Raw genomic sequence first — 25,023 nt, 5'->3', positions numbered from 1 at the left:
CCAGACATGTTGTTTACCTGAGCATCTACAGGCATGGATATTCGCAGCTCCCAGTGGCCATGGCCCTTTGTTTCTGGCCAATGTGGTTAAGCCACCACTTCTATGGGAACCAGCAACCAACTCTCTCTCTACTGACAGTTTTGGCAGCTTTTTTGGTATGGATATTATTAGGATGGAACACCAATGAATTATTACGGGCATTTATCAAGGAAGGCCTCGGTACACTTTGTAATCACATGTTCTCTAAAAGCTTCAGGGGTGTGAGACAAGACATGGGAAGCCTATGCTAAGAGGACTGGAGTGCCATAGCTATAATGACATAGCCCCATAGTTAGATGCAGGGAATAGTGACAAAAGCAGCTTTTCTTTCACTGTAGGAACCTGAGTGACAGTGGCTATATCAGTGGTAGCATTCTTCCATTGACTTCCCTAAATCTGCACTGGGATTAGGTCAACATCCCTAAATTGCTGAGGGGTGTGGCTTTTTCACACCACTGAGCACCATATCTACCTAAATTTGAAGTTTCAGAGAGGTAGCCCAGTTAGTATGTAACTGGAAAAACTTAAAAAACAACTAATAGTCTAGCAGCATCTTAAAGACTAACAAAGAATGTCAATTGTATCATGAGCTTTCATGGGTACAACCCACTTCTTCAGATAAATGGAGTGTTAAAAGTCCAGTTCCAAAATAATAGGGCTGGGGGAGAAGGGAAGAAGGAAGGGGAAAAAATAGTGAATTAGAGTGTTCATGTTACACGAAACTGATAAGAGAAGGTGCAAATTGTTCTAAACACTCATTGTTTGGTTGAGTATGTCATTAGGATGTGGGAAGGTAGTGTGCTAGCCAGGGAATAGCAGAGAACAGACTGACCACCCAGAGACAGAGCATCACCATGTGTGACCTAGGTGGTGCTGGGTGGGTAAGGATGTAATTACCGTGCCTTTGGGATCAAATTGCGGCTCCTGACGGAACCAGGATGGAACCTGGAACTGCTCAGGTCAGCCACTCTCATTGCTGGGCCGCTGAGAGCAGCACGTGTGCTCACGGCCCGCGCCGTTCTACTCACGGCCCCCAGCGCATTGTGTCATATTCTGCATGTGCAGGCCAGGTCACACACAGTGTCCTACCCTGCATGTGCTAGCAGCTGGCCGCTGAGCGCAGGCAGCAGCGAGGGCTTCGGGTGCAGCGGTTGCGGCTCCGGGACCTGGGCAAAAGGTTAGGGGGAGAGGGGAATTAGGTTAGAGCGGGGGAAGAGGAAAGATGCCTGGCTCTGGAAAAGGAGAGCGTGGCCCCGACTGACTTTTCTGTGGGTCACTGATCCCTGGCTCAAAACAGGTTCCCCGCCCTTCTCATAAATAAAGACAATACTGAAACATTTTTTGTTTGACATAATATTTTATTTAAAAATGAAGCCTGGCCAACAAGCCCTCAATTGGGGCCAACCCCCATCTGGCGGCAGCTTCATAAGACTCTCAATCTCAAACCTGAGCCTATCATACACTGGAACCCACTGTCCTGATTCTCTCACATTCCCAAACTCCTGCAGCCCCACATCCCGTCTTCTGCCACAACACTCCTGCACCAACCACACACTGCAAATCTGTGTCCTAAGCCCATCATACTCCCAGCCTCGAGCCCCTCATGCACCCCAGCCCAAACTCCTGTACCCTCAGTCACAAGCCTGTGGCTTGCTCAGTACCCCACCCCTCCACCTGACCCCAACACTTTTCAGCCTGGAGCCCCCTCCCTGAGCCAGCATCCTCTTTTCTTACTTCCTCCTGCACCCAAATTCCCTTCCAAAGCTTGCACCTCTCACCCCTTCCCAGTGCTTTTTTTTTGTGATGCTATGCCCGGGACGGTGTACCGGCACCCATTTTCCCCCAGCGCAGCTTTTTTTTTCTCTCAACAACCTACCCGCTCCGCCGCCCCCCCGCCTCGAGTACGTGGCTCTTTGCACTCTATCCACCACTATTTTGGCTCTACATCTCTAAGGTTGGCCACCCGGATATAGCTGATGATGCGCCACCACAGTTGACACTCATGACACACACTCTGGGGAGAGGGTGTCACGAACAGTTGGGCTGCAAACACCCTGCTCAGTTCCCACATCAGTGAAAAAGAGCAGGGCCCTGCCATGTGTTAGGCCCTAGAGAATTGGGCCTAGGGTGGTTATGCTAAGACAGACCGAGAAGAGTCCAGCAAGGAGTTTTGGGTAGTCCCTGAACAAAATTTGAGACATGAGTTGAGCAAGGGCATGAGATAAGCGAACAGCTGCATTTTTGTACTTGCTGAGCTGAACAGCTTGCTTAAGAAACTGATAAGAAAACTCCCTGTCTCCTCGTTGCCTGGTACTTGCTTTCTGTCTTAATAAGAAAGTTTCTAATGTATCAAGGCCACTTAGGAAGGAACAATCCTGCTCCACTTAGGAAGGAACAATCAGTTCCATACATACAAGATGGGAAGCGACTGTCTAGGAAGGAGCATGGCAGAAAGGGATCTAGGGGTCATAGTGGACCACAAGTTGAATATGAGTCAACAGTGTGATGCTGTTGCAAAAAAAGCAAATATGATTCTAGGTTGTATCAACAGGTGTGTTGTAAGCAAAACTTGTGAAGTCATTCTGCCGCTCTACTCTGCACTAGTTAGGCCTCAGCTGGAGTACTGTGTCCAGTTCTGGGCGCCACATTTCAAGAAAGATGTGGAGAAATTGGAAAGGGTACAGAGAAGAGCGACAAGAATGATTAAAGGTCTAGAGAACATGACCTATGAAGCCAGGCTTCATGAACTGGGCTTGTTTAGTTTGGAAAAAAGAAGATTAAGGGGGGACATGATAGTGGTTTTCAAATATCTAAAAGGGTGTCACAAGGAGGAAGGAGAAAATTTGTTCCTCTTGGTTTCTGAGGACAGGACAAGGAGTAATGGGCTTAAAGTGCAGCAAGGGAGGTTTAGATTGGACATTAGAAAAGAATTCCTAACTGTCAGGGTGGTCAAATATTGGAATAAATTGCCAAGGGAGGTGGTGGAATCTCCCTCTCTGGAGATATTTAAGAACAGGTTAGATAGACATCTGTCAGGGATGGTGTAGATGGAGCTGGGTCCTGCCTTGAGGGCGGGGGGCTGGACTCGATGACCTCTCGAGGTCCCTTCCAGTCCTATGATTCTATGATTCTAAGGCCACCTTGTATAGTTGGCAAGGTATGCACCCATGCTAGAAGTTTCTAACTAACAAAGGGGGGGGAGGGTAGGTGCTTAAGTAAATAGTCTATGACGACGGAACTGTCTATATAACCCCACTTGTTATAGAAATCGGGGGCTGGTTCTTGGTAGAGACGGGCTGCTCTCTACTCTATTGTCCTGTGCACTCTTCAATAAAGAGCTTTGTGATTAGACCTTGCTGGTGTTGCCTGTCTCTTTGCGGTCAGACAACGAACTGAAGCCGTCTGGGTTAGAAGTCCCCCACACATGGACAAGGAGCCACTTCTGTGTAAACCCTGAGCCAAGTAACTAAAGCCCAGGGCATCAGAGGCCTGAGCTCGCACTGTGCTGTAGGCATCTGTGACGTAGTGGGGGTACTTGCTGGGCTGTGGTGACCCCTGCTGTCTGGAGCAAGACCCAGCAGGGAAAACCTCGCTAGGCAGAGGTAAGGCCAAACTTGTTGAACCAGTGGCCAGACACCCCCCATGGAGAGGAACAAAGGAAGGTGGAATGCTGCCCTGGCTGGGGGGCAGGGCTGGAAGGGAATTTAGTTAGTTCTGTCGGAGAGCATGGAGGAGAGCCTAGGGGAAGGGGCTGGAGTTTAGGGGCCCAGTCTCCCCCATCTCAAGGGGGCCTGAGGCATCCTAGCCCAGCTGTGACCAGATTCCATCTGTGCTGTGCTGTATCCTGGAGAGGCAATAAACTTCCTCTGTTCCACCGGCTGGTGCAGTCTGTTTGTGCCATTTCGGGGTGCAGGAGACGGGGGACCCCCAACGCGCCGTCACAGCATCCACACTCAGCTGCACCGCGGCGCTGACAATGGCTGCTCCAGCTGCCCAAGGCAGAGCTTCTGGCTGGGGGCGGGACTGCGGCTTGAGCGGTGCCTACAGGCTACGCGCTGGCAGGGCCGGGAGCCGGAGTCACAGCGGGATTTCCGACGGTGCTTGTTTTTGGAAGTGTGGATGCCAGGGTGCGCGCGCAGCCGCTCTGCCCCCCCCCCCCCACAACGCGGGGCAATCAGCCTGCCCGGGCCGGCCGGAGCGCGCTCACTTGGGAGACCATGGGCGGCGGGGGGGGGCATCTTTTGCGGCCCCTCCCCGTACGGGCTGCTGAGCTACCCGCCCCCGGGTGCGAGACTCCCGAGCGCCTGCTGCCCCCCCCCCCTCCGACTGACGACTGGGGGTGGGGGGGGGATCACAGGCGGCCCGGCCGAAGCCCCGTCTCGCGGCTGGGGCACAAGGCAGCTGCTTTCGGCCGTTGGGGGGAAAGAGGCCGCTCCGCGCGCGCGCCGCTCCGCTGTCACAGCGACTCCGCCTCCTCCCTCACTCCCCAACCAGGGTCCGTGCGCCCTGCGATCGATGTTCTCTAGAATCATTCGCTTCTCTCTGAGAGAAGCCCGCCCCTCCCTCCGTCCCTCTCCCGCCTCGCCTGGCCGGTCCCGTCTGCGCCTGCGTGCCAGGGGAGGCGCGTGTGTGAGTTGCGCGCGCAGGAAGTTCCCCCCCCCTCCCTTCTTTCCTTCCTTCCTCGCGTCTAGCTCCCGTTTCGCGTGGCCCGTTCAGCTCGTGCTTCGCGGCGCGCGGCCGGCCTCGCTGCTCGGAGCGGACCATGGCGCTGCACGTGCCCAAGGCGCCGGGCTTCGCCCAGATGCTAAAGGAAGGAGCCAAGGTGAGAGCGGGGCTGGGCCTGCGCGCGCTCCCGGGGCCAGGCCGGAGAAGCTTCCAGAAGCGCAGCCCGGGCTGGGCCCTGCGGCTCCGCGCGCTGAGTGGGGCGGGGCCGGGCCCCTCGGGCGCAGCCTCCCCCCCCCATCGGTGTGTGTCTGCTCCGCGGCGGGGCCCGCAGCTGCAGGGAGGGAAGGGGCTGGAGCGGCCCCCCCCCCACTTGCCGGTTCCACACTGAGCTCCCGGGCACGCGCCCCCCACACACGCTGTCTGAGCGGCCTTTGTCCGTGATCCCGGCTCAAGCCTCCTAACAGCCCGTGAGCCTCAGTCTGCCCCGGGAGCAGCGGCTGGAGACGCGGGTGGCTGGGAGCTGCCAGGCCCGGGCCGGGCGGAGGGATGTGAGGTCGCGGCTAATGGATACGAACAGCCGGGATTCTTCGCGCTGTTGGATGGGGGCGGGCAGAAGAGGCTGCTCCAGCAGCAGACCCTGTCCGTGAGGGACTTGGACCCCCCCCCCCCCCCCGACAGGAGCTGCTGTCATGAAGCTACATCTCCTCCCTGCGAGCCTGCGCACGCCACAGGCAAAGGGTGCTCTGCCTGCTCCCCTCCTCCTCCACACTGCTGCTGTCACTAATAGAGGCAACAATGGGGTGGGGGGGCAGGAGGCACCGAGGAGCCAGTGCTGAGGGGAACCAGCTTTTAAGCACCCACTCCTGCTTTCTCTCCCCTTACAGTTTCTGATATAGAGGCTGCCAGGGGAGAAGGGGGGATGCACATAGTCGGCTAGATTGACCAGTGAAGCCTAGGCTTATCAGTTAACTGACTAATTGACTACTGCAGTTGTGAGGTGCAACAATAAGGGAGACAAGTGTGCAAGTATTAAGATTATTTTAGCTCTGTATTTGGCGCTAGTGTGACTACCACTGGAATCCTGTATTCTGGTCCAGTGTCTAAATCAAGAAGGTTGTTTATACAGTGGCCTATAATCAGGGTGTCCAACCCGTTCTGAAGCAGTAGCTACTAAGGATGTTAAATTGTGTTCAATCAGCTAATCGAGTAGTTGATGGAATTTTCAATTAGTTGATAAGGGGGGAAACAGCAGAGCTGCAGTGGGGTTAGCTCCCAGCCCCAGGAGCTAACCCCATTGCAGCTCTGCCATTGTAATGTAGTAAGAGCTCACACCTGGTCCTCTTCTGCTGAGACAGTGTTGGAGGGATCTGGCTTTTAAACCTGCTCTCTCCAGCACTGGATCCTGCTTCCTTCCCCCTCCCCCCTCCTTGTTGCCTCTGATAGAGGAAGCAAGGAGGAGGAGAAGCAGCGATTAGTCAAGTAGTGACTAGACTACCCAATAAGCCTAGGCTTATCAGGTAGTCAGCTGTTCAACTAGTTGCTTACAACCCTAATGTTTGCCACTTCTGGTTAACTGGTGGGGGCTGGAGTAGCTACCTGCTTGCTGCAGGCAGGGAACAGTTCAGCATCACCTGTTAAGGGTGATGATTGCTGATTAATTGGTTAACCTTTCATATCCTTAATGGGAATTGTGTAGTTGTAAACTTTGTATGCTTTTGATGGAAACCTCCTCCTCATGGGAATGATTTTTTCATCCTAGACTACTCTTCAGGCGAGTAGGTGTGTCAGTTTCCCGAGCTGCATGGCCACACAGCTGCCTAATAAGCTCTGTGCTGGAGGAGCATGTGTCTGCCCCAGCCACAGCAGTGAGCTCTCCTGGCTGCAGCAGCAAGGCCAGATTAAGAAAGGGGCTGCAAAGGGGAGTGAGGGGGCTCCCTTAGCCCAAAGTCACTGGCCATAGTGTCCCTGTGTTCTGGGCCAGCCCTTCCACCATGTGCTGCCATTCTTTCCTCCCACTTAGAAGATGATGTGTCAATGTAAGTGCCTGGAAGCTCTGTCCCTGCAGTTCCCTTTGGCTGGGAATTGCAGAGGGCAGTGCCTGCTGGTGAACATGTACTGTGCAGCGCCACCTAATTCCCCCCTCCCCCTAGCAAACAGGAGCTGCCCCAGGTAAGGTTCCTAAACTCCAACTCCCTGCCCCAGCCCTGAGCTCCTCCACTACCCTGATTGGTCTGGGGTGTGGGGGAGCCCCTTTCCCCCTCCTTCCCACTAGGCACCCAGGCCCTGGAAGAGGCTTGGTATGCTCCCCCACCCCTAGGCCAATAGGGCCTGGGGCGGGTGAGCGCAGGAAGCCACCTCCTGCCCTGTGAGGAGCATGAGTAGGACGAAGGAAGCTTCACGCAGCTCCCCCACCCTCAGGCCCTCATTGGCTTTTGGGGTAGGGGAGCTTGTGAAGCCTCCTCCGCTCCTCGCCCTGCGAGCAGCTTGCATTGCTTCAAAGTGCCACGTGCTTCTGGCAGGGTGGGACGAGGCTTTGCGTGCTCCCCCATCCCCAGGTCCTATTTGGCCTGGGGGTGGGGCAGCTGCAGGGCCTCTGTGGGCCGCATCCACCTGCCTGACGGACCGCATCCAGCCCATGGAGGCCTTTTTGCCCGCCCTGATCTAGAACAGTGGTCTCCAACCTTTTTAAGCATTTGATTGCTATTTGAGTTTCTGTCTAGGATCTACCTCAGACCCAAATACCTTTGTCCCCTCTCCTTGACCACCCCTTCTTCGAGGCCCAGCCTCACCCTGCTCCTTCTCCAAGGCTGTGCACTGCTCACTCTGTGAAGATGAGGTACAGGGATGAGAGGAGGGGGACACCCTGACATTAGTGGCCCCTCTCTTCTGCCTTTCCCCACCCTATAGAGCAAACAGGAGGCTCCCAGAAGTCAGCTGCAAGGCAGAGGGCAGGAGCAGCATAGTAGTGGGGGGGACAGACAGCTCAAGTGCTGGTATTTGATTACCCTCCCAAGCAAACCAGTCAGGATCACCTGTTAGAGTCTCCAAGATCTACCAAAAGATCCTGATATCTCCATTGATGGAGATTCCACATCCTCCCTGAGCAATTTATTTCAGTGCTTAACCACCCTGGCAGGAAGTTTTTCCTAATGTCCCAACCTAAACCTCCCTTACTGCAATTTAAGCCCATTGTTTCTTGTCCTGTCATCAGAGGGTAAGGAGAATAATTTTTCTCCCTCTTCCTTGTAACAACCTTTTAGGTACTTGAAAGGTTCTTACAATTTTCAAGATCACGTGGCTGTGAAATTAATCAAAATTTAATTTTGATTAAATGAATTTGGTAGGTCCCAACTTATAGGGGTCAGTCTGTTGAATGTTGACACAGCTTTCCTTTTTCATATTGAGTCACTGTATGTTAGCTTCATGATTCTTGAAGGAGTAGGATTTAACTTTTGTTTAGACTTCTCAGAAGCCAGGATTTGACTGCAAAGTAACTGAGTGGGACTTCTGCTTTTGACTTCAGTGAAGCCAGCACTTCATCCTGGCTGACAAATGACTGTAATTTTCCAGAATCTTTTGTTAGACCCACTAATTCTGAGCAATACATTTTTGTAGCATTTTTCAGGATTAGAAGAAGCTGTGTTTAGGAACATACAGGCATGTAAGGAGCTTTCTCAAACCACCCGTACAGCTCTTGGGCCAAATGGTAACACTCTAATTTTATACTGTTTATTGTAATACTTATGTATAAATAAGCTATATTTGTTTTTCTTGAAGGATGACCATTCCATTATTTTACCATAAACTTGAGTTAGAAATGTCTATAGTTACATGATTTCAGAAAAGGAACTTTTTCAGTTTGTTCAACTTTTAATGTACCCTGTCTGGCTCTGAGTCCTCAAGTCCGTTTTTGTGGAATTATTATTAGGAATGTTAAAATGCATTTATGTAACTGTGTAACTGCTACAAACTTCAGTGGTTATACATGGTGGGAGGCAGCTTCCCAGGAACTGGTGCGAGTGAGAAGCCAGATGTGTACCAGGGTCCTTCCTGATGCCTCCCTCCTCCTTTCTGGATATGTGCAGGGAGCCAGCTTTTAAGTTGTCATCTCATGGGTACCAGGAACCTTCACATCCCTAATTATTATTTTTGTCCTAATTTAATGTTTTGCCCCACTTGGTGTTAAGTGAGAGATCCATTGAAGATAAAGAAACATGATTGACTGTGTAGGGGATATAGTTAAATTGACTACACACTGCACTATTCAAACACAAAGCAAACTGAAAAACTAAAGACAATATATTGTGCTAGTGCATATTTGTTATCTTAAATTATGTAAGAGTAGGATTACCCCCCAAAAAATCTTGTTTAAATTGCTGTCTCCTTAAAGTAACTTCAAAACTTTATTTCAGAAGAAAAGTTTCACAATCCAATCTAAATTTACAAATGTTTATAGGACTAAAATTTTTGAATGTTAAAATATCATAAACCCTTTCTTTAGAGAGAGAACTGATTATGGTAAATAGCTTTGTTATAAATACTTTTATATGAAGTACAAAAATAATGCATCAATTGCATGAGATGAGAGGAATTAATGGAATAACCATTCAAACTGTAAAGTATTTACAGTGTAAAATAGAAAGCTTTTCATCATTTAGGAATGAACAAAATGGTTATTAATCATCTTGAGAAGCTTTTCGTGACAAATGATGCAGCAACTATCTTAAGGGAGTTGGAGGTAAGTGCTTTTTCATATTAAAATTCATTTGCACACATAGTTTATTTCAACAGCAGTGACTTTTACTCAGTTTTACTAATAATGTCAGTTTGTAGATCAGTTTCTAAATAATCCAATTAATAATTGGACCCCAAAAGGTGTGTAGCAAATATACAGACAACAGGAAAAAAATAGAAGGGCTTTTCAGAGCTCCAGTAGTGACAGAAAAACTTCACTACAAACACTCTTGGACATTGAATATCTTTATTGATATTTGCCTCACTTCTTCCTCAAAATAGGAATAGAGTTCAGGAATTAGAGAGATGGATTGTAATTGCTGATCTCTTGCATAGAACGTTCTTAGGTAAAGTGAAATAAGTGCAATGTTAATTTTTTGTTACTGCCAGCTGTCACTTACCCTCTTACCTGCTTAGAATTCTCACTTTTGGTTTTAGAGGCGTTGAGAATTTGATGTTGTCTTGTAATGAAAAATTTAATAGAATTGTATAGAAGCTGACATGTCATTTGCTGCAATAATTAAATATAATCTCAATTGTGTGAAGCCTCTAGGTTAATCCATGAATAATGTTCTGTGCATGGTGTAGAACAGTGATACTCAAGAATAAGGGCCTCAAGTTTCAAGTGGCTCTTAATCAGGATTTTTTTGCTATGTTAATAACCAATTGTAGTTGATATAATAATACTTAGTCATTTTGCTGTGATGATAATATATGAAAATAGGAAATGAAATAATGAATTCACACTACTTTGGCTCTTTTGGGTGACGTTGATTGCTAATTGCGGTTCCTGAACCAATGCGGTCTTATCACTTCTGTAGAAACTTTCTAGTTAACTGATAATGGTCCCCTATTTGAAGTGGTTGAAGTCTAAAATTGGCAGATGAACAACACGCAGTAAAAATGTTTAAGAAAATATATTTACTACTTTTTATTTGATGTTTCTTAATCTTACATTAATGTGCACTGTAAAACTTTATTGTTTTTGCAGTATCCTTAGTACTGTAAAAGGTCACTGGAGTGCTTAAATATAGCAGTCTTAATTGCTTATTTTAATCATTTTCCCTGTCACTATAGCTTAGATACTGTAACTGTAATTGTAGCTATAAAAGTATCCAAGAGAAGATAAAGCACTTTGCTTATAAATTGTTTTTGGAAGAGGCAGAACTACCATTTTTGTGCAGATTGCTAGGTATAGCTTAGAGAGCTGTTCTACTGCATGTATATATGCAAACACAAACTCAGTGTTTGAAGTTTAGATCTTCAATTTACTACATTTTTTTATTATAAAGCCATACTGGTATCCCATAAAAGAACACCTCTGTCAGAAGGGTGGAGGGAAAACGAAGTGCTTTTTTTTTTTTTTTTTTTTTTTTTTTTTTTCCCCCCCTAAGTGCTCTATAACCCCACAGTAGTATTCCAAAGCCTTGAATTTTTCATACATTCTCCTCTTGCTTATTGTATAATTTACCAAATGTACTAAGATATTGCTGTTTAACTTACTTTTTTTGCCCATCTGGTTCATAATCGTGATTAACTTTATACAGTAAAACTCCATTGGTCCAGCATCTGATGGTCCGGCACCATCAGGAACCCGGAAGTGCTCCAGGCAGCCAGACCATTGGAGCTGCTCTGTCCCCGGCTTCCCCGATTCAGCCGCTGCTGAAACTGACCAGTGGCTGAATCGGGGAAGCCGGAGGCAGAGCAGCTGGAGTGCTGCCGGTAAGTCCTGTAGCATTGCTCCTCGGCGCTGCGGGAACAACCCGGCAACACCCCAGCTGTCCCCGATTCAGCAGCTGCTGAAACTGACCAGCGGCTGACTCTGGGAAGCCCGGGGCAGAGCAACTCTCCTCGGGCTTCCCGGAGTCAGCCGCTGGTCAGTTTCAGCGGTGGCTAACTTGGGGACGCCTGAGGCAGAGCATCTGGGGTGCTGCCGGGTTGGTCCAGTAGCACTGAGGAGCGACGCTACTGGACCAACCCGGAAGCACCCCAGCTGCTCTGCCCCCAGCGTCCCCAAATCAGCAGCTGCTGAAACTGACCAGCAGCGGCTGAATCGGGGATACCTGGGGCAGAGCAGCTGGGGGCGCTGCTGGGTTGGTCTGGTAGCTGCTCTGCCCCAGGCTTCCCAGAGTCAGCCGCTGGTCAGTTTCAGCAGCAGCTGAATCGGGGACAGCTGGGGCAGAGCCGGACTATCGGAAGGGGGGGCCTATGAGGAGTCTGGGGTGGCATCTCCCCTACACCACCCTAGACTCCTCATAGCCCCCCCTTCCCATAGTCTGGCATATTTGATAATCCGGCACCAGCTGGGTCCTAAAGGTGCTGGATTATCGGAAGTTTACTGTATCTGATTTTTAACCAAAAAAGAACGTATATTTGATACATATGAAGGACTATAGGACTATATACTTTTAAAATTTGACTAACCAGGATATAACAGTTAAATTTAATTGGTCTAACTCCTTTAACAGGTCCAACACCCAGCTGCAAAAATGATTGTGATGGCTTCACATATGCAAGAGCAAGAAGTTGGAGATGGAACAAACTTTGTCCTTGTTTTTGCTGGAGCTCTTCTTGAGCTAGCGGAGGAACTTTTGAGGATGGGACTTTCAGTTTCAGAGGCAAGTAGTTAATTTAATATTCATGCTGCGTGAATAATCTGATTTTGGATTGTGTATTACTTAATCAGATCTGTAATATTCTTGAATGCTTGCTAGTCAGATAACTTAAGTAACAATGCCTTCTTTTTACTGTTCTTGATACATCGTATTACTTGATGATCTCTACACCAGTGTTTCCCAAACTATGGGCCGCGGGAAAAAATACCGGGCCTCAGCATGGCTGGTGGCTGCCGGCAGGGCCGGTCTTACGCCGATTCAGGCCCCGAGCCCCTGAACCTAGAAGTGCTGGCGAGTTACAGAGCCGGGGGCCCTGCTCCACCAATATGTGGAGCTGGGTCTCTCCCCCAGTCCCAAGCGCTCTCCTAACCATGCCCCCAGAGCATCCCCGCCATGCGCGGCTCCTTCTCGCCGTCTGCTGCTGTGATGCACATGGGCGAGGAGGACGCCCAGGCGTAACATGATGTCACGGCCTGGGATTTTAAAACTCTTCGGAGGCATGTGGTGGGGCCACGCTGCTTCTGGTGCCGGCCTCCGGGGCCTGAGCGCGGCCTCTGGCCCCGCAATGTGGAAGGCAGAAGATAGGGAACGGGCTTGGGCGGAGGCGAGGAGGCAGGGGGGGGGGGGGGGGGGGGGGGCGGGAGAAGTCACCAAGGGACAGGGTGCAGGAGAGAGAGACCGATGCCAGGGGGTCAAGTGCAGGCAAAGAGGGAAAGGGCAGGAGGGGAGGTGTCAGTGGGAGAGGGGACAGGGTGATGCTGGGAGAGGAGAGGAGAGGAGAGGGGAAGGGTATTGGGGGCTGGAGGAGGAGGTGCTGGGAGAAGGCTTGAAAGAAGGGGTGGGCATGAGGAAGGCCAGGATGGAGTAAGTCATGTGTGAGGGCACAGAGGGGCAGGAGGGGAATGGGGCAGAGAGTGGTGAGGGGGTGGGTATTAGGGAAAAAGGGGGCAGGGGCAGTAAGGGAAGGGGGAGGCACCAGGAGGGTGCAGAGCTAAGGGAAGGTGCAGGTGTCAGGGGATTCTGGGATGAGGAGGAGGGGAGAGCTGGCCACTGGAAGCAGCACTGGACGGGGGAATCAGGGCAGTCTGGGGAGACTGGGACGGTCAGTGGAAGCAGGGCTGCCGGGGTATGCAAGGTTGGGGTCAGGGAGCTGTCTGGGGAAGATTGGGGGGGGGGGGGGGAGAGAGAGAAGCGGCTGCCGGAAGGAGGGCTGGATGCGGGCAGCGGGGCTGGCCAAGGGAGATTGGGAGGAGAAGTGGGGGAGGACTGGCTGCCCGGGAAGAGGTTGAGGGGAAGTGGGGCTGGCCAGAGGCACAGCGGGGAGAGCAGGGGGGAAGAATGAATCAGCCTGCGGGGAGTGGGACTGACCCGGCCTGATCTTGGGGTGCTGCCCCCATTCCCCCCTCCCCCCCAAAAAGCACAAAGGATGAGTTAGTCTGGCCCAGGGATTCTATTGTCCCTCCACACACACACCCCTCGAGTAGTTGTGAACTGTCTGGCTGGTAGACACACTCATGCACCTGAGCACATTTACTAGCCAGGCAGTTCGAAACTACAAACTGATACAACTAGTAATAATACAACTTACCTAATGAGAAAATACCAGACATGCTATGTCTGGTATTTTCTCAGTTTGTTTTTTGTGTGTTTATATTTTTGGGCTGCAAAAAGCAGTACTGAAAAAAAGGGTTCCAACTAAAGTAAAATGTTTGGGAAACCCTGGTCTAACCAGCTTTCTGTCTGTCTTACAGTCCATTTATCCAATCCATATTTCTTTGCTGGCAAGAATATTGTGGGTCACCATATCAAAAGCTTTGCTAAAGCTGGATCAGAAACAACTTATTTGAATATTCATCATTTGATTGATGAATATGCAAATGAACATGACCGGTCCTCCAAAAGTTCATGAATGGATTTACTGGTCCCCGTGTCAGAAAGTTTGGGAACCCTTGCTCTACACTGTTTGAGCTGTTCTATTTAGTCAACTTTGAAATGACAATATGTTCATACTGTATGTGTTGATACTTTTGCAACTCTTTCATAAAGAAATGTAGTGAACATAAATGTATAGTTGGGTGGAGGAGACTAAAATGTCAGTGAACTTTATTTGCATCACAGGTGATAGAAGGGTATGAAAAAGCTTGCAAGAAAGCCTTGGAAATTCTTCCTGACTTAGTATGCTGTTCTGCAAAGAATCTGCATGATGTTGAAGAAGTGGCATTTTTATTGCACACCCCAGTAATGAGCAAACAATATGGCAATGAAAACTTCCTGGCAAAGCTTATTGCTCAGGCTTGTGGTAAGTAAACAAGTATTCATGTATCAGGCTAAATTAGCTGAAAATATAAGGCCTAATGCCACTGGGGGCAAGGGAGAGAGGGAGAAGGTACAGGCAGTCCCCGGGTTACGTACAAGATAGGGACTGTAGGTTTGTTCTTAAGTTGAATTTGTATGTAAGTCGGAACTGGCGTCCAGATTCAGCTGCTGCTGAAACTGACCAGCGGCTGACTACAGGAAGCCCGAGGCAGAGTTGCTCTGCCCCGGGCTTCCTGGAATCAGCCGCTGATCTGTTGCAGCAGCAGCTGACTTGGGGACAGCTGGGGTAGAGCAGCTGGGGTGCTGCCGGGTTGGTCCCCAGCGGCAAGGAGCGGCGCTGCGGAACCAACCCGGCAGTGCCCCAGCTGCTCTACCCCAGGCGTCGGCGAGAAAAGCCTGGTTTGCTGGGGTGGGGGTGGGGAGCGCACTGGCTGCACCTCCCCTCCCCCAGCAGACCAGGGAGACGCGGGCGGCGGGATCACCCAGACGTGCCACGGTCCCGCCGCATGCCTCCTCTGCGGCTTTGCTCCGTGTCTCCCTAGTCTGCTGGGGGGGCACCCAGCAGACCAGGGAGATGCGGAGTAGCTTTTCTCACCCCGGAGGACGCGGGCGGCGGGACCGCGGCACGTCTGGGCGGTCCTGCCGCCTGCGTCCTCCGGGGCGAGAAAAGCCCCGTTCGTAACTACGGATCCGACATGAGTCAGATCCGCGTAACCCGGGGACTGCCTGTAATTCTTTTCCTCTTACCAACTGAATTCTCTTCATGCTGATTGTGGCCCCTCTGATTGGTCCAAATGGCTTTCTAGTAAGCCTCATGTTTTCAAGATGAAAATCTGTTTTTGTCTTTGCAGTTGTATTCATGCTCTAAGTGTATCATTTAATCTATCATTTAATCTCTAAGTGATATCAGTGTGTTCTGTTATATAGTGATATCTGTGTTCTATAGAGCTTAAGAATACAACTCTCAAAATTTTCCTCAAATATTAGGGACTAAATTCAATCTCAGCATAAATAAGCACAGGCTGGACTTGGCTTGCTGGCTGCATTGATTTGTGTTCTCTTGGCATTGCCAAATGCTGCTACTCCATAGAGACGTGTTCTATATTCTGTTTATACATCACCTATACTTGTATGTACCAATGATTAGTGGGAAAGGTAACTTTCCTGCAAATGTATAAAGTTTGGCAGTTAATTTCTTGATCTCTTTATTTGGTTTCAAAAGCTTTTGAACAAATATCTTATTAGTGCAGTATCTTCTATTTGAATGACGCATATGATTTTCTGATGTCACATTTGTATTTTGCGCGTATATAATACATGTTTTTTTTTTTCTCAACAGTATCTATTCTTCCTGAATCTGGTTATTTCAATGTTGACAGTGTCAGAGTATGCAAAATTTTGGTAAGCTTTGAACTGCTTTCACTAAAACATGACTAATTCTACTCCTGGGGAAATTCTGTGCCAAAAAATTAAATATTTTAAAATTCTGCATATTTTTGTGTACAGGCAGTCCCCGGGTTACGTACAAGATAGGGACTGTAGGTTAGTTCTTAAGTTGAATTTGTATGTAAGTCGGAACTGGTACATATTGTAGGGGAAACTCCAGCCAAACATTTCTCCAGAGCTCAGTTTTATTCTTCCACACCTCACTTCCCTCAGTCCTTTATTCTCAAGCTGAGGTGTCTACTGAGAAAAGCCGCTCCGCATCTCCCTGGTCTGCTGGGGGAGGCGCTAGCTTTGCGTCTCCCTGGTCTGCTGGGGGGGAAGCAGCTAGTGCGGGGTTGCCTCACCCCGTTTGTAAGTAGGGATCTGATGTAAGTCGGATCCATGTAACCCGGGGACTGCCTGTATTTTATTTGTCATAATAACACAATATAGTTACTCCAGTTTCAATTGTTTTGGTAATTCATTTCAAAGTACCTGTCAGCAAGTATGCATATAACAATGCAGACAATAAAAAAAATTCAGGAAATATTTTTCAGCAAGTAGATTCCTTACTAGGAATATTAAATACAAAACTGTGTGTAATTAATTTAAACTACAATTCAGAAACATATGTTCCTCACTCAGAAGCAGTGTGAAACTCTGACTCTCCCAAGCTAATAGAGCTGTTAAGGGGGAGAGAAGTAATTGCTGGGAAGGATCTGGTGACTGAACCTGGAAGGCTGTTGGTTGTAGGTCGGAGCAACATGAGACAGAGAGGGAAAAGGTTTTGGGAAGGGGGCAGAGGAGGAAGGATTGTTGGGGAGCATCTCATGCAAACACTGTCTGACTCTCCCATTTAATCAGGCACATCTGCGTATGTCCCTGTATAGCTCTGCACCCTTGTTCAGCCAGGTATAGCTACCTTGTCTCCATGTATCCTGGCCCTCTCATATCCCTGTATTCCCACTCCCATTCAGTCCCTGGTTTAATGTTGTTACTCCATTAACTCCTGTACCCTCCACCAGCCATTCTGAGTTTGTATGACTCTCCAGCAGCCCCATGTGCCTCACTCTTTGTCCGTCATATCCCATGCCTGGTAAGCTGCTCATATGGGCAGGGTGTTGAAAGGAGGGCAGCTTCTCCCTCCTTGCAGTTGGCTGCTCCAGCCCATGAGTGAGTTGCTCTCTCTTTTGGCACACATCAGCCCCTGTTTGGCAACACGAGTAATTGCACCATGGCCCCTCTTTTGGCTTTCCTTTGCCTTCCTGTTAGAATTCGTTGCTTTGTGAGGAGGATAATAATCTGCAGGGGATATTAATTCTGCACTTGGCAGAAGTCCAGAATTCCTCCAGGAGTAAATTCCGATATTCCTGTGACTGCATTAGAATACATCTCTGTAATAAAAATAGCCAACCTGTAGATGTTACATTTTCTATTGCCTTCCACCCGAGCCTAGACTTTAAGGTTGTCTTTATTTTTGAGTAAGCTATGGCTTCATGAATGCAGAGTGTTATAGCGCACACACATTATTTTTACCATAATCCATCTGGCATGCCTAGTTTCAAGATATTGGTAATGGAATACTTGACTTGGAGTTGAATAGACTTCAGGGACAGAACTCTTAAGTACGTGGTCAACACATCAGTTTTATGAGCTAAAACAGCAGTTCCCAACCTTTTCCAGATGGGGACCAATTTTGACAATTCAGGAAGACTTGGTGACCCAAGGCAATTCAAAAACGGGGGAGGAGACTGGGCAGAGCCACCTGAGGAGACACTTGGCAACTCTTTTGAAATGTAATGGCGACCCATATTTGGGTCCCGACCCATAGGTTGGGAAACCCTGCGCTAAAAGCTTAGACAATATGTTCTTTAGTAATTGTACCTTCAATTAAAATACAACCTAGATGTTCAGGCTGTGGTGGGGGAGGATGCAGAATGTTACGTAACTGATCCTATTGTTCTTACTCTGTTGGTAGGATATTGGACTTCACTAAAGATGCTAGGATAGGCCAAATTTGTGCTTCCCATCAACTTCTTTCTTGCTAATTCTTCTCCCTGACTGGGATCAGAGAAAGGGATCAATATAAATTTCTAATTAACACTACCATGGAATAAATCTTTAACTTTGTATTTCTAGACAAGACTCAGAATTCTCGAGTCAGTGTAGTATTTTCTCCTTATCTTGGGGGAAAAAAGTGTTTTAAGTATGAGATTTTTTTTTTCCAAAGAAAAAGTGTAGCTTTATTGTGGTGGATTGGTATACTGAAATGTGATCTTTATCTGTTCCCTTGATTCTCTTTAGGGCTCTGGTATTGCTGCTTCTTCAGTCCTGCATGGCATGGTTTTTAAAAAAGAAACTGAAGGAGATGTTACTTCGGTCAAAGATGCCAAAATAGCTGTGTATTCCTGTCCTTTTGATGGCATGATAACTGAAACTAAGGTATGTAGGTGACCTAAAGCAATCCCATATCAGTTTATATATATATATATGTATGTATATGTGTGTGTGTGAATACTAACTTTAAATATATTTGACATTTGGTGATATTGACTTTTTTAAATAAAGGACTTGAGTTTCTATGTTAAAATGAAGTTCAAGTTTCTCTATCAAAGCTGTCTAAACCATGTTTTTCTCTAACTTTAATATGAAGCATTTCTTTGAGCAAAAATGCCTTTTCAAACTTTGTGAGACCACTAGCAGAAAACATAACACAAAATGTTAACATGCGCAAATAATTTGTGTCAAAATAGAGTTTGACTTAACATTTTTTTGGTGCTTTGCACATAGTGGTTTTGTTATTTAATATGACCTTTGACTTAATTGGAAATTAATTAATTGATCTAATTGCAGGTGCCTCATCACATCATGGGGGTATACAAATTTACCTGAAAAGGTCTGGTAGGGGTGGATGGAGCTGCATTGCAGTGTCTTGGTTCTTCCTTTTTGAAAAGTCCAAGGGGTGATTTGCCTTCTGCCAGAGCAATACAAGCTTACTTGACATCTAGATTAGACTAGAATGGTGTGTTCTAGAGCTGTCCTGGTTGACCATTTAGAAGCTTCTGCTGGTACAGAATGTGGCTATCCGCGTGGTGCTAGCCATGTTGAGGCCATTTCACCCTATTCTCCATAAATAACACTGAGCTCTGGAAGCAAACTGGCAGCCAGGATGGCTTCTGTATATGTACTGTTATGTATGGCTAGTATTCTGACTATTTTTGGGAGCACTGTCTTGACACTTGAGCAGCTACAGGGATAGATAAGAACAGTTCCTGTATCTGAACTCTGGACTAGAAACTAGGGCACTGATACAGGATCTGCAACTTTGAAATTTCTTTCCTCGTGGTCCACAGCTAAAACCTTGTTGACATGCAATTAAGTATCTGACACATTTCATGCACGCTTTTACTTGAGAAATAGTGATAATGTAGCATGACTTGAGGTTGTGAATAGGAGAGGGGAAAGTTCATTTTGGTGTGTTAAAGTGTCATGTAAAACATCTAGGCACAATGTACATTTCTTTTGTAAATTGAAAGATATTTCCTTTTGATAGGGCACTGTACTGATAAAAAATGCTGAAGAACTTAAGAATTTCAGCCAAGGAGAAGAAAATCTAATGGATCTGCAAGTCAAGGCAATTGCTGATGCTGGTGCAAATATTGTAGTAACAGGTGGCAAAGTGGCGGACATGGCACTTCATTATGCTAACAAATACAATATTATGTTAATAAGGTAAGAATTGCAAAAATGTAAATGTCAATATGTACCTATACATACCATACTCGTTCTTGACTCAAAATCCTGAGAATACAAAGGAATATGTAATGTAAATGTTCTTACCTAATGTGCGTGGTAATTTTTTCTCCAGTAGAGGGTGAAATTGAATATTAAGGTAGTTACAATTAGAGCATATCTGTTACAGAACATAGCCTGGGTTTCTTGACAGTGGATTGAATCTTGTAAAATATGGAGTTTTAGTGTAATTGTTTCATTCTCTGTATATTAGGTATTCATTATCTGAAAGTTAATTTTGTAGTCTATGAAATCACTCATATGTCTTTTAAGAATATTTGATTTTAAGTGTTAAATGGGCAAAGAGGTAGGGGCTGTTTGTAGTGGTACATCCAAGTCACAGTAGAAGCATGATGGCCCAGTGGTGTGCAGAAGTATGCACTACTTATTCTGTTTATAAATGGATAAACTGTTCCCTGGGGCTGTTGATAAGCATCTTCTATGAGCACTAAAATTCACTTTATAAACATGAGTAAACATTTAGTATAGGTATAATTATTATACTTAGGACAGCCTCATGTAAAAGACAAAACAGGTAATGTTACATTTTCATAGTTAGATCCTCTTAGAAAAGTCTTGTGTGTGTAAATGGGTAATCTTCTGTTTACAAAATAGAATCAGTGACGTGTCAAAAGAGGAGTTACGTTTCCACTGAAACAGCATTTTGAGCCCATCAGATAATTTCTGGTGAAATATGGTGTAATACAGCAGTCTAAATGTTGGAATAGTAGCCTTGATCAGGTCATTAAACTTAATTTTCCCCATTAGTAAAATAGAGGAAATCTATTATCTCTCTGTTGTAAGGATGTTGAGGATTAATAGTTAAACTTTCCAGAGGGTTAGACAAATATTAAATAAAGTTTATTCCAAATGAGATTGCTTAAAAATAAAGCATTATTACAGTTTTTGTAATATTAGCACTAAATTCCTGTAAATAAAATTATTTATCCATGCTAACTAATTGAAACTTCAAATTGTCCTTGGAAACTTGGTACTAAAAGGACTCTTCTTTTTAAGGTTGAACTCAAAATGGGATCTCAGGAGGCTGTGCAAAACACTTGGTGCTACAGCTCTTCCCAAATTGGTATGCTATTTGCAAAGAGTATAATGACACTGGAAATAATTCTGTATGCACAGAATCTTTCTCTGACTTCTGCTTCTTTTTTCAGACGCCACCTACTCTAGAAGAAATGGGTCATTGTGATAGTGTGTGTTTGTCAGAGGTTGGAGATACACAAGTAGTTGTGTTTAAGCATGGTACGATTCTTTTCGTAGGAGATCATGGTTCTGTGTTGTGACTAGAAATATATGTTTTTAACTTCTTAACTTAATTTTCTGGAAATTTCTTAACAGAAAAGGAAGATGGTGCCATTTCTACCATAGTAATACGTGGATCTACAGAAAATCTAATGGATGACATAGAAAGAGCTGTAGATGATGGTGTTAATACTTTCAAAGTACTTACTAGGGTGAGTAAAATACATATACTTCTGTTAAAATAGAGTTGTACTCCAAGATATTTCTGCCAAGACACTCTAGCATGGTTTACTCTTCTGTCGATTGGAATGCAGATGGTACTTGTATCGACATAACATGGGGGTACTCACCAATGGATAAAGAATGGGGCTACATCTACACTACATGCTTCTTGCGCAAGAAGCCTTTTGCGTAAGAGATTTTGTGTAAAAACTTATTGTGCAAGAGCACATCCACACCTCAAAGCACATGGCAAAAGTGATGTGCTTTTGCGCAAGAGAGCGTCCACACTGCTCAAAAAAGCTGTGATAGCCATTCATAGAATGGCTAGCAGAGCACCTGTGCTTTTTCCTCTGGAGCATCCACGCTTGTCTTTTTGCACAAGAACTCTTGAAAGGAATTATTCCTCGTAAAAGGAGGTTTACCTATGGCGGAAAAAGCCTTCTGTTCTGCTATTTTACTCTTGATTTTCCTTGTGCAAAAGCACATTTGAGGTGTGGACGCTCCATGGGTTTTTGCGCAAAAACCTTGCAGTGTAGACGTAGCCTGGGCGTGTAACTGATTTCTGTACCACTCATGCAGCTCTGGTGTTAGGAATTGGGTTTTGGCCACAGTCCACTACGCTTAGACCATTTTCAGTCACAAGATAATCTATTGGAGACCAATATGAGCTGGCAAAGCTAAAAACTATCCTGGCCAGAGAATCGTGACTTATATGTGGCACTCGGAACCATTTTCCCCATCCACCTGTCTTGTTTTTCCCAGCAAGTTGAAATAAAAACATATTTTCTCTTATTTCCACTTCCTTATCTTAAAGTAATGATCTTCTCCCAAAGATGTTTGGAAATAACAGGTGCTAGATTTTTTTTAACTTTAACCTTACTAGTAAAATGCCTCACTTGATGAAGTTGGAAATGATTTCTAGAAAGCTTAAACATTCAATCAGATTACTTTAAATCAAAACTACTTCAAACCACTTTGCATTTATGGTTATGTATCTGTGTTTTTTGTCCCAGGATAAACGTCTTGTCCCTGGTGGTGGTGCAACAGAGATTGAGTTGGCAAAGCAAATCACATCTTACGGAGAGGTACATAATGTGTTTTCCTCTCACTTTATCCATTTCTTTTATTTCGAATTATTAAACAGCTTTCAAATTTTGCTTTAGACATGCCCTGGGCTTGACCAGTATGCTATCAAGAAATTTGCAGAGGCATTTGAAACCATTCCTCGAGCATTAGCAGAAAATTCAGGAGTAAAGGCTAATGAAGTTATCTCCAAACTTTATGCAGTGCATCAAGAAGGCAACAGAAATGTTGGATTTGATATCGAGGTAATACATTATGCCTGTCAAAATGCTTTGTTTCTGTGCAACAGAACACATCACATCAAATATCTAAATTCTAGTTTTTAGACATTCAGCTTTGAAATAATTGGAGCAATATGTTTCATTGATAAACTATATGAACAGCTTAGTCTACCATGAGCATGGATGTTCTGTTTTTCAACAGATATATTAGACTAGCATATGTGAGAAGCAACGATATGTTGTTGAATGATTGTTCTCTTTTTGTGGAAGAAAATCCTCAGATAATTCTGCCTGTAACTCAGTTCATATTTCTAAAAGTTTCTCAAATGAATGTTTTATTTGGTGGAAGGGGGATAAATCAGGGAAGTATTATTTTATCACTTAATGGGTGTAGCTGTTGGTGTTTAGGATTAAAAACTATAGAACTGTCTGAAATAAAATAAGTAAACTTGGTGTGAAACTTTGAACGGTTTTTTTTTTTTTCTAACAGGCTGAGGTTGCAGCTGTGAAGGATATGTTGGAAACTGGTGTGTTAGACACATATCTTGGAAAACACTGGGGTATTAAGCTGGCTACAAATGCTGCAGTGACTGTGCTCAGAGTAGATCAGGTAAAAAGTGATAACCTTAAGTCTATATTTTGTGAAATCAAGATGTATTATTGCTAATGCTCTGTGTTTGTCAGAGAGATCATGGATTCTGTGACCTCCGTGATTTCTGCAGCAGCCTGTGTGGCTGGCCTGGTGGCTGCCTGAGCAACTCAGGCAGCTTCAGGCCCAGTTGCATTGGTCACAGTTAGGTCAGTCTCAGGCCCACCCTCACCCCCCAAATCCCTAGCAGCAGGAGTTTGGGGGGCACTCAAGACTGGGATTGGGGTATGGGGAAGTGCTTACCTGAGGGGGGGGATCCCCTTCCTCCAGCTTCTAGTTCCACTTACTGCCGCTGCCCAGAGGCACTGCCCCCACAGCTCCCATTGGTGGTGGTTCTCTGCAAATAAGAGCTGCAGAATCCAGGCTTGGTGTGGAACGGAGTCAGCACATAGAGCTGGTAGCTGTAATGCCCATGACTTGTCCATGACTTTTTTACTAAAAATACCATGACTCAAATGCAATCTTAATTATAGTTGACCATGTTGCTAGATTCAAATCTTTGAAAGGTGAGGCAAGGTGCCATATCAAGAAAAACTTCCACGTCTGTATTTGAAATGCTTCTTGTACAGTAACATGGAAGGCATGAGCTGAAGATTTTTTTTAGGTAGTTTAATAACTTGGTATTTTATGGAACTTTGGCAGCAGTATGTATGATGTATGTAAAACTTCTGTAGATTATTATGGCAAAACCAGCAGGCGGTCCAAAAGCTCCTAAACAAGGACACTGGCATAAGGATGAATGGAAAGATGAACCCAAAAAATAGCGTGCTGTAAGATCTGTGGCACTTGTCATATTGAGTTCAAATATCTGTTGCATGAATGTAGCCACATTCAACATGGAGCTAATGTCCATTGTTCCCTTTCAGGGGCACACTGTCACTTTAACTACCTGTTTGACACATGGTGGGTTGTAGTGAACTCTTTTTTTACTGAAACTAACGTCTATGGTGATATTTACTTTTTTAGTGTAATATCATTATGGAAAACATACTTTATTTAAAACCAAATCTTAACAGAAGAGAGCTGTAGCTGACATTTTTGGAAGTCGTTTTTATGCTGGGAAATCCTCATGTCATTGATTTGAAATACACAAAAAATGAATAATTTGAATGTCTATTACAGATTATCTTGAAACACTTCCTGTAATATATTGCATGCGTTCAATAAACTGTCTAGATGTTGAACTTTTTCTAACCAAATTTAGGCTTTAAATTTAATGGAAAAATAAAATGGGAACAGGTCTGTCTATCTTAGCTGTACACTTTTACACCTTACTTAAAAAAAAAATTAACTGAGAATACTAAAATTGTATTGGGGAAAACAGTATCTTCTGGTGTGCTAACTTGCTGAATGTTTGCTGAAATATGGGACACATCCAGTGGCAAAAACCTGGCTTTTAGATCATATGAAAGTAACAGATTTTCAGGAGTTTAGTGAATGCTGCTTAAACTGCACTGCTGATGCTGTAGCAAGAAAAAAAATCCAATGTGAGGGTTATCTTAACCTAATTTTTTTTTTCTCCAAGATCATCATGGCAAAGCCAGCTGGTGGGCCTAAACCTCCTTCAGGAAAGAAAGATTGGGATGATGACCAAAGCGAATGAACACCTTGTCACTGTAGTTTGAGTGAAGTAGGATTGTATGTATCTTCTTGTACTCCTGTTGGGACCTCACATGTTTTCTCCCTCACCTTAAGTTATGAGACTGTATCAGTAAAGCGTACGATACTGCTACCATTTCAATAAATGAACCTGAAATATAAAAAGACTCAATTTGTTACCTTTTCCTATTATACTTGTAGCCTTAAAATGTACATTCACACACACAATGTTACTTTTGAGTATAAATCTATATTAAAGGAACAGGTTGCTTTGAATCTATATTGCTTCTGTTAACCTTTATGTGAAACACCCCTGCCCCCTACCCGAGCACTGTTAACATTGAACCTTTCATTAGGGAGAAATCTAGAATCATAAGCATAGGACTAAAAAGAGAACTCTCCAGGT

General features: G+C 45.6%; 1 protein-coding gene across 1 annotated transcript; it reads left to right on the top strand.

Annotated features, from left to right (window-relative positions):
- The first annotated feature begins 4,672 nt into the window (after positions 1-4,672).
- On the top strand, positions 4,673-24,784 carry CCT8 (chaperonin containing TCP1 subunit 8). The gene is made up of 15 exons (XM_075910413.2): positions 4,673-4,861; positions 8,320-8,410; positions 9,363-9,442; positions 11,907-12,056; positions 14,172-14,352; positions 15,709-15,770; positions 18,099-18,236; positions 19,348-19,526; positions 20,604-20,670; positions 20,756-20,843; positions 20,940-21,055; positions 22,079-22,150; positions 22,229-22,393; positions 22,860-22,979; positions 24,544-24,784. The coding sequence occupies exons 1-15, from the start codon at positions 4,802-4,804 to the stop codon at positions 24,619-24,621; spliced, it is 1,647 nt and encodes a 548-aa protein (XP_075766528.1). The 5' UTR covers positions 4,673-4,801; the 3' UTR covers positions 24,622-24,784.
- The last annotated feature ends 239 nt before the right edge of the window (positions 24,785-25,023 follow it).

The sequence above is a fragment of the Pelodiscus sinensis genome, chromosome 1, assembly GCF_052426305.1.
Source record: "Pelodiscus sinensis isolate ZL-2025 chromosome 1, ASM5242630v1, whole genome shotgun sequence".
Classification (NCBI taxonomy): Eukaryota; Metazoa; Chordata; order Testudines; family Trionychidae; genus Pelodiscus; species Pelodiscus sinensis.
The sequence above is the reverse complement of the archived record's forward strand: the minus strand, read 5'-3'. Positions and strand labels throughout refer to the sequence as shown.

What these genes read in the sequence shown, in the direction of transcription:
- CCT8 (XM_075910413.2), top strand. Translation starts at nt 4,802, where the DNA reads ATGGCGCTGCACGTGCCCAAGGCGCCGGGCTTCGCCCAGATGCTAAAG. An exon ending in CTATCTTAAGGGAGTTGGAG is followed by an intron (nt 9,443 to 11,906) that starts GTAAGTGCTTTT and finishes CTCCTTTAACAG; the next exon opens with GTCCAACACCCAGCTGCAAA. An exon ending in TACAATATTATGTTAATAAG is followed by an intron (nt 19,527 to 20,603) that starts GTAAGAATTGCA and finishes CTTCTTTTTAAG; the next exon opens with GTTGAACTCAAAATGGGATC.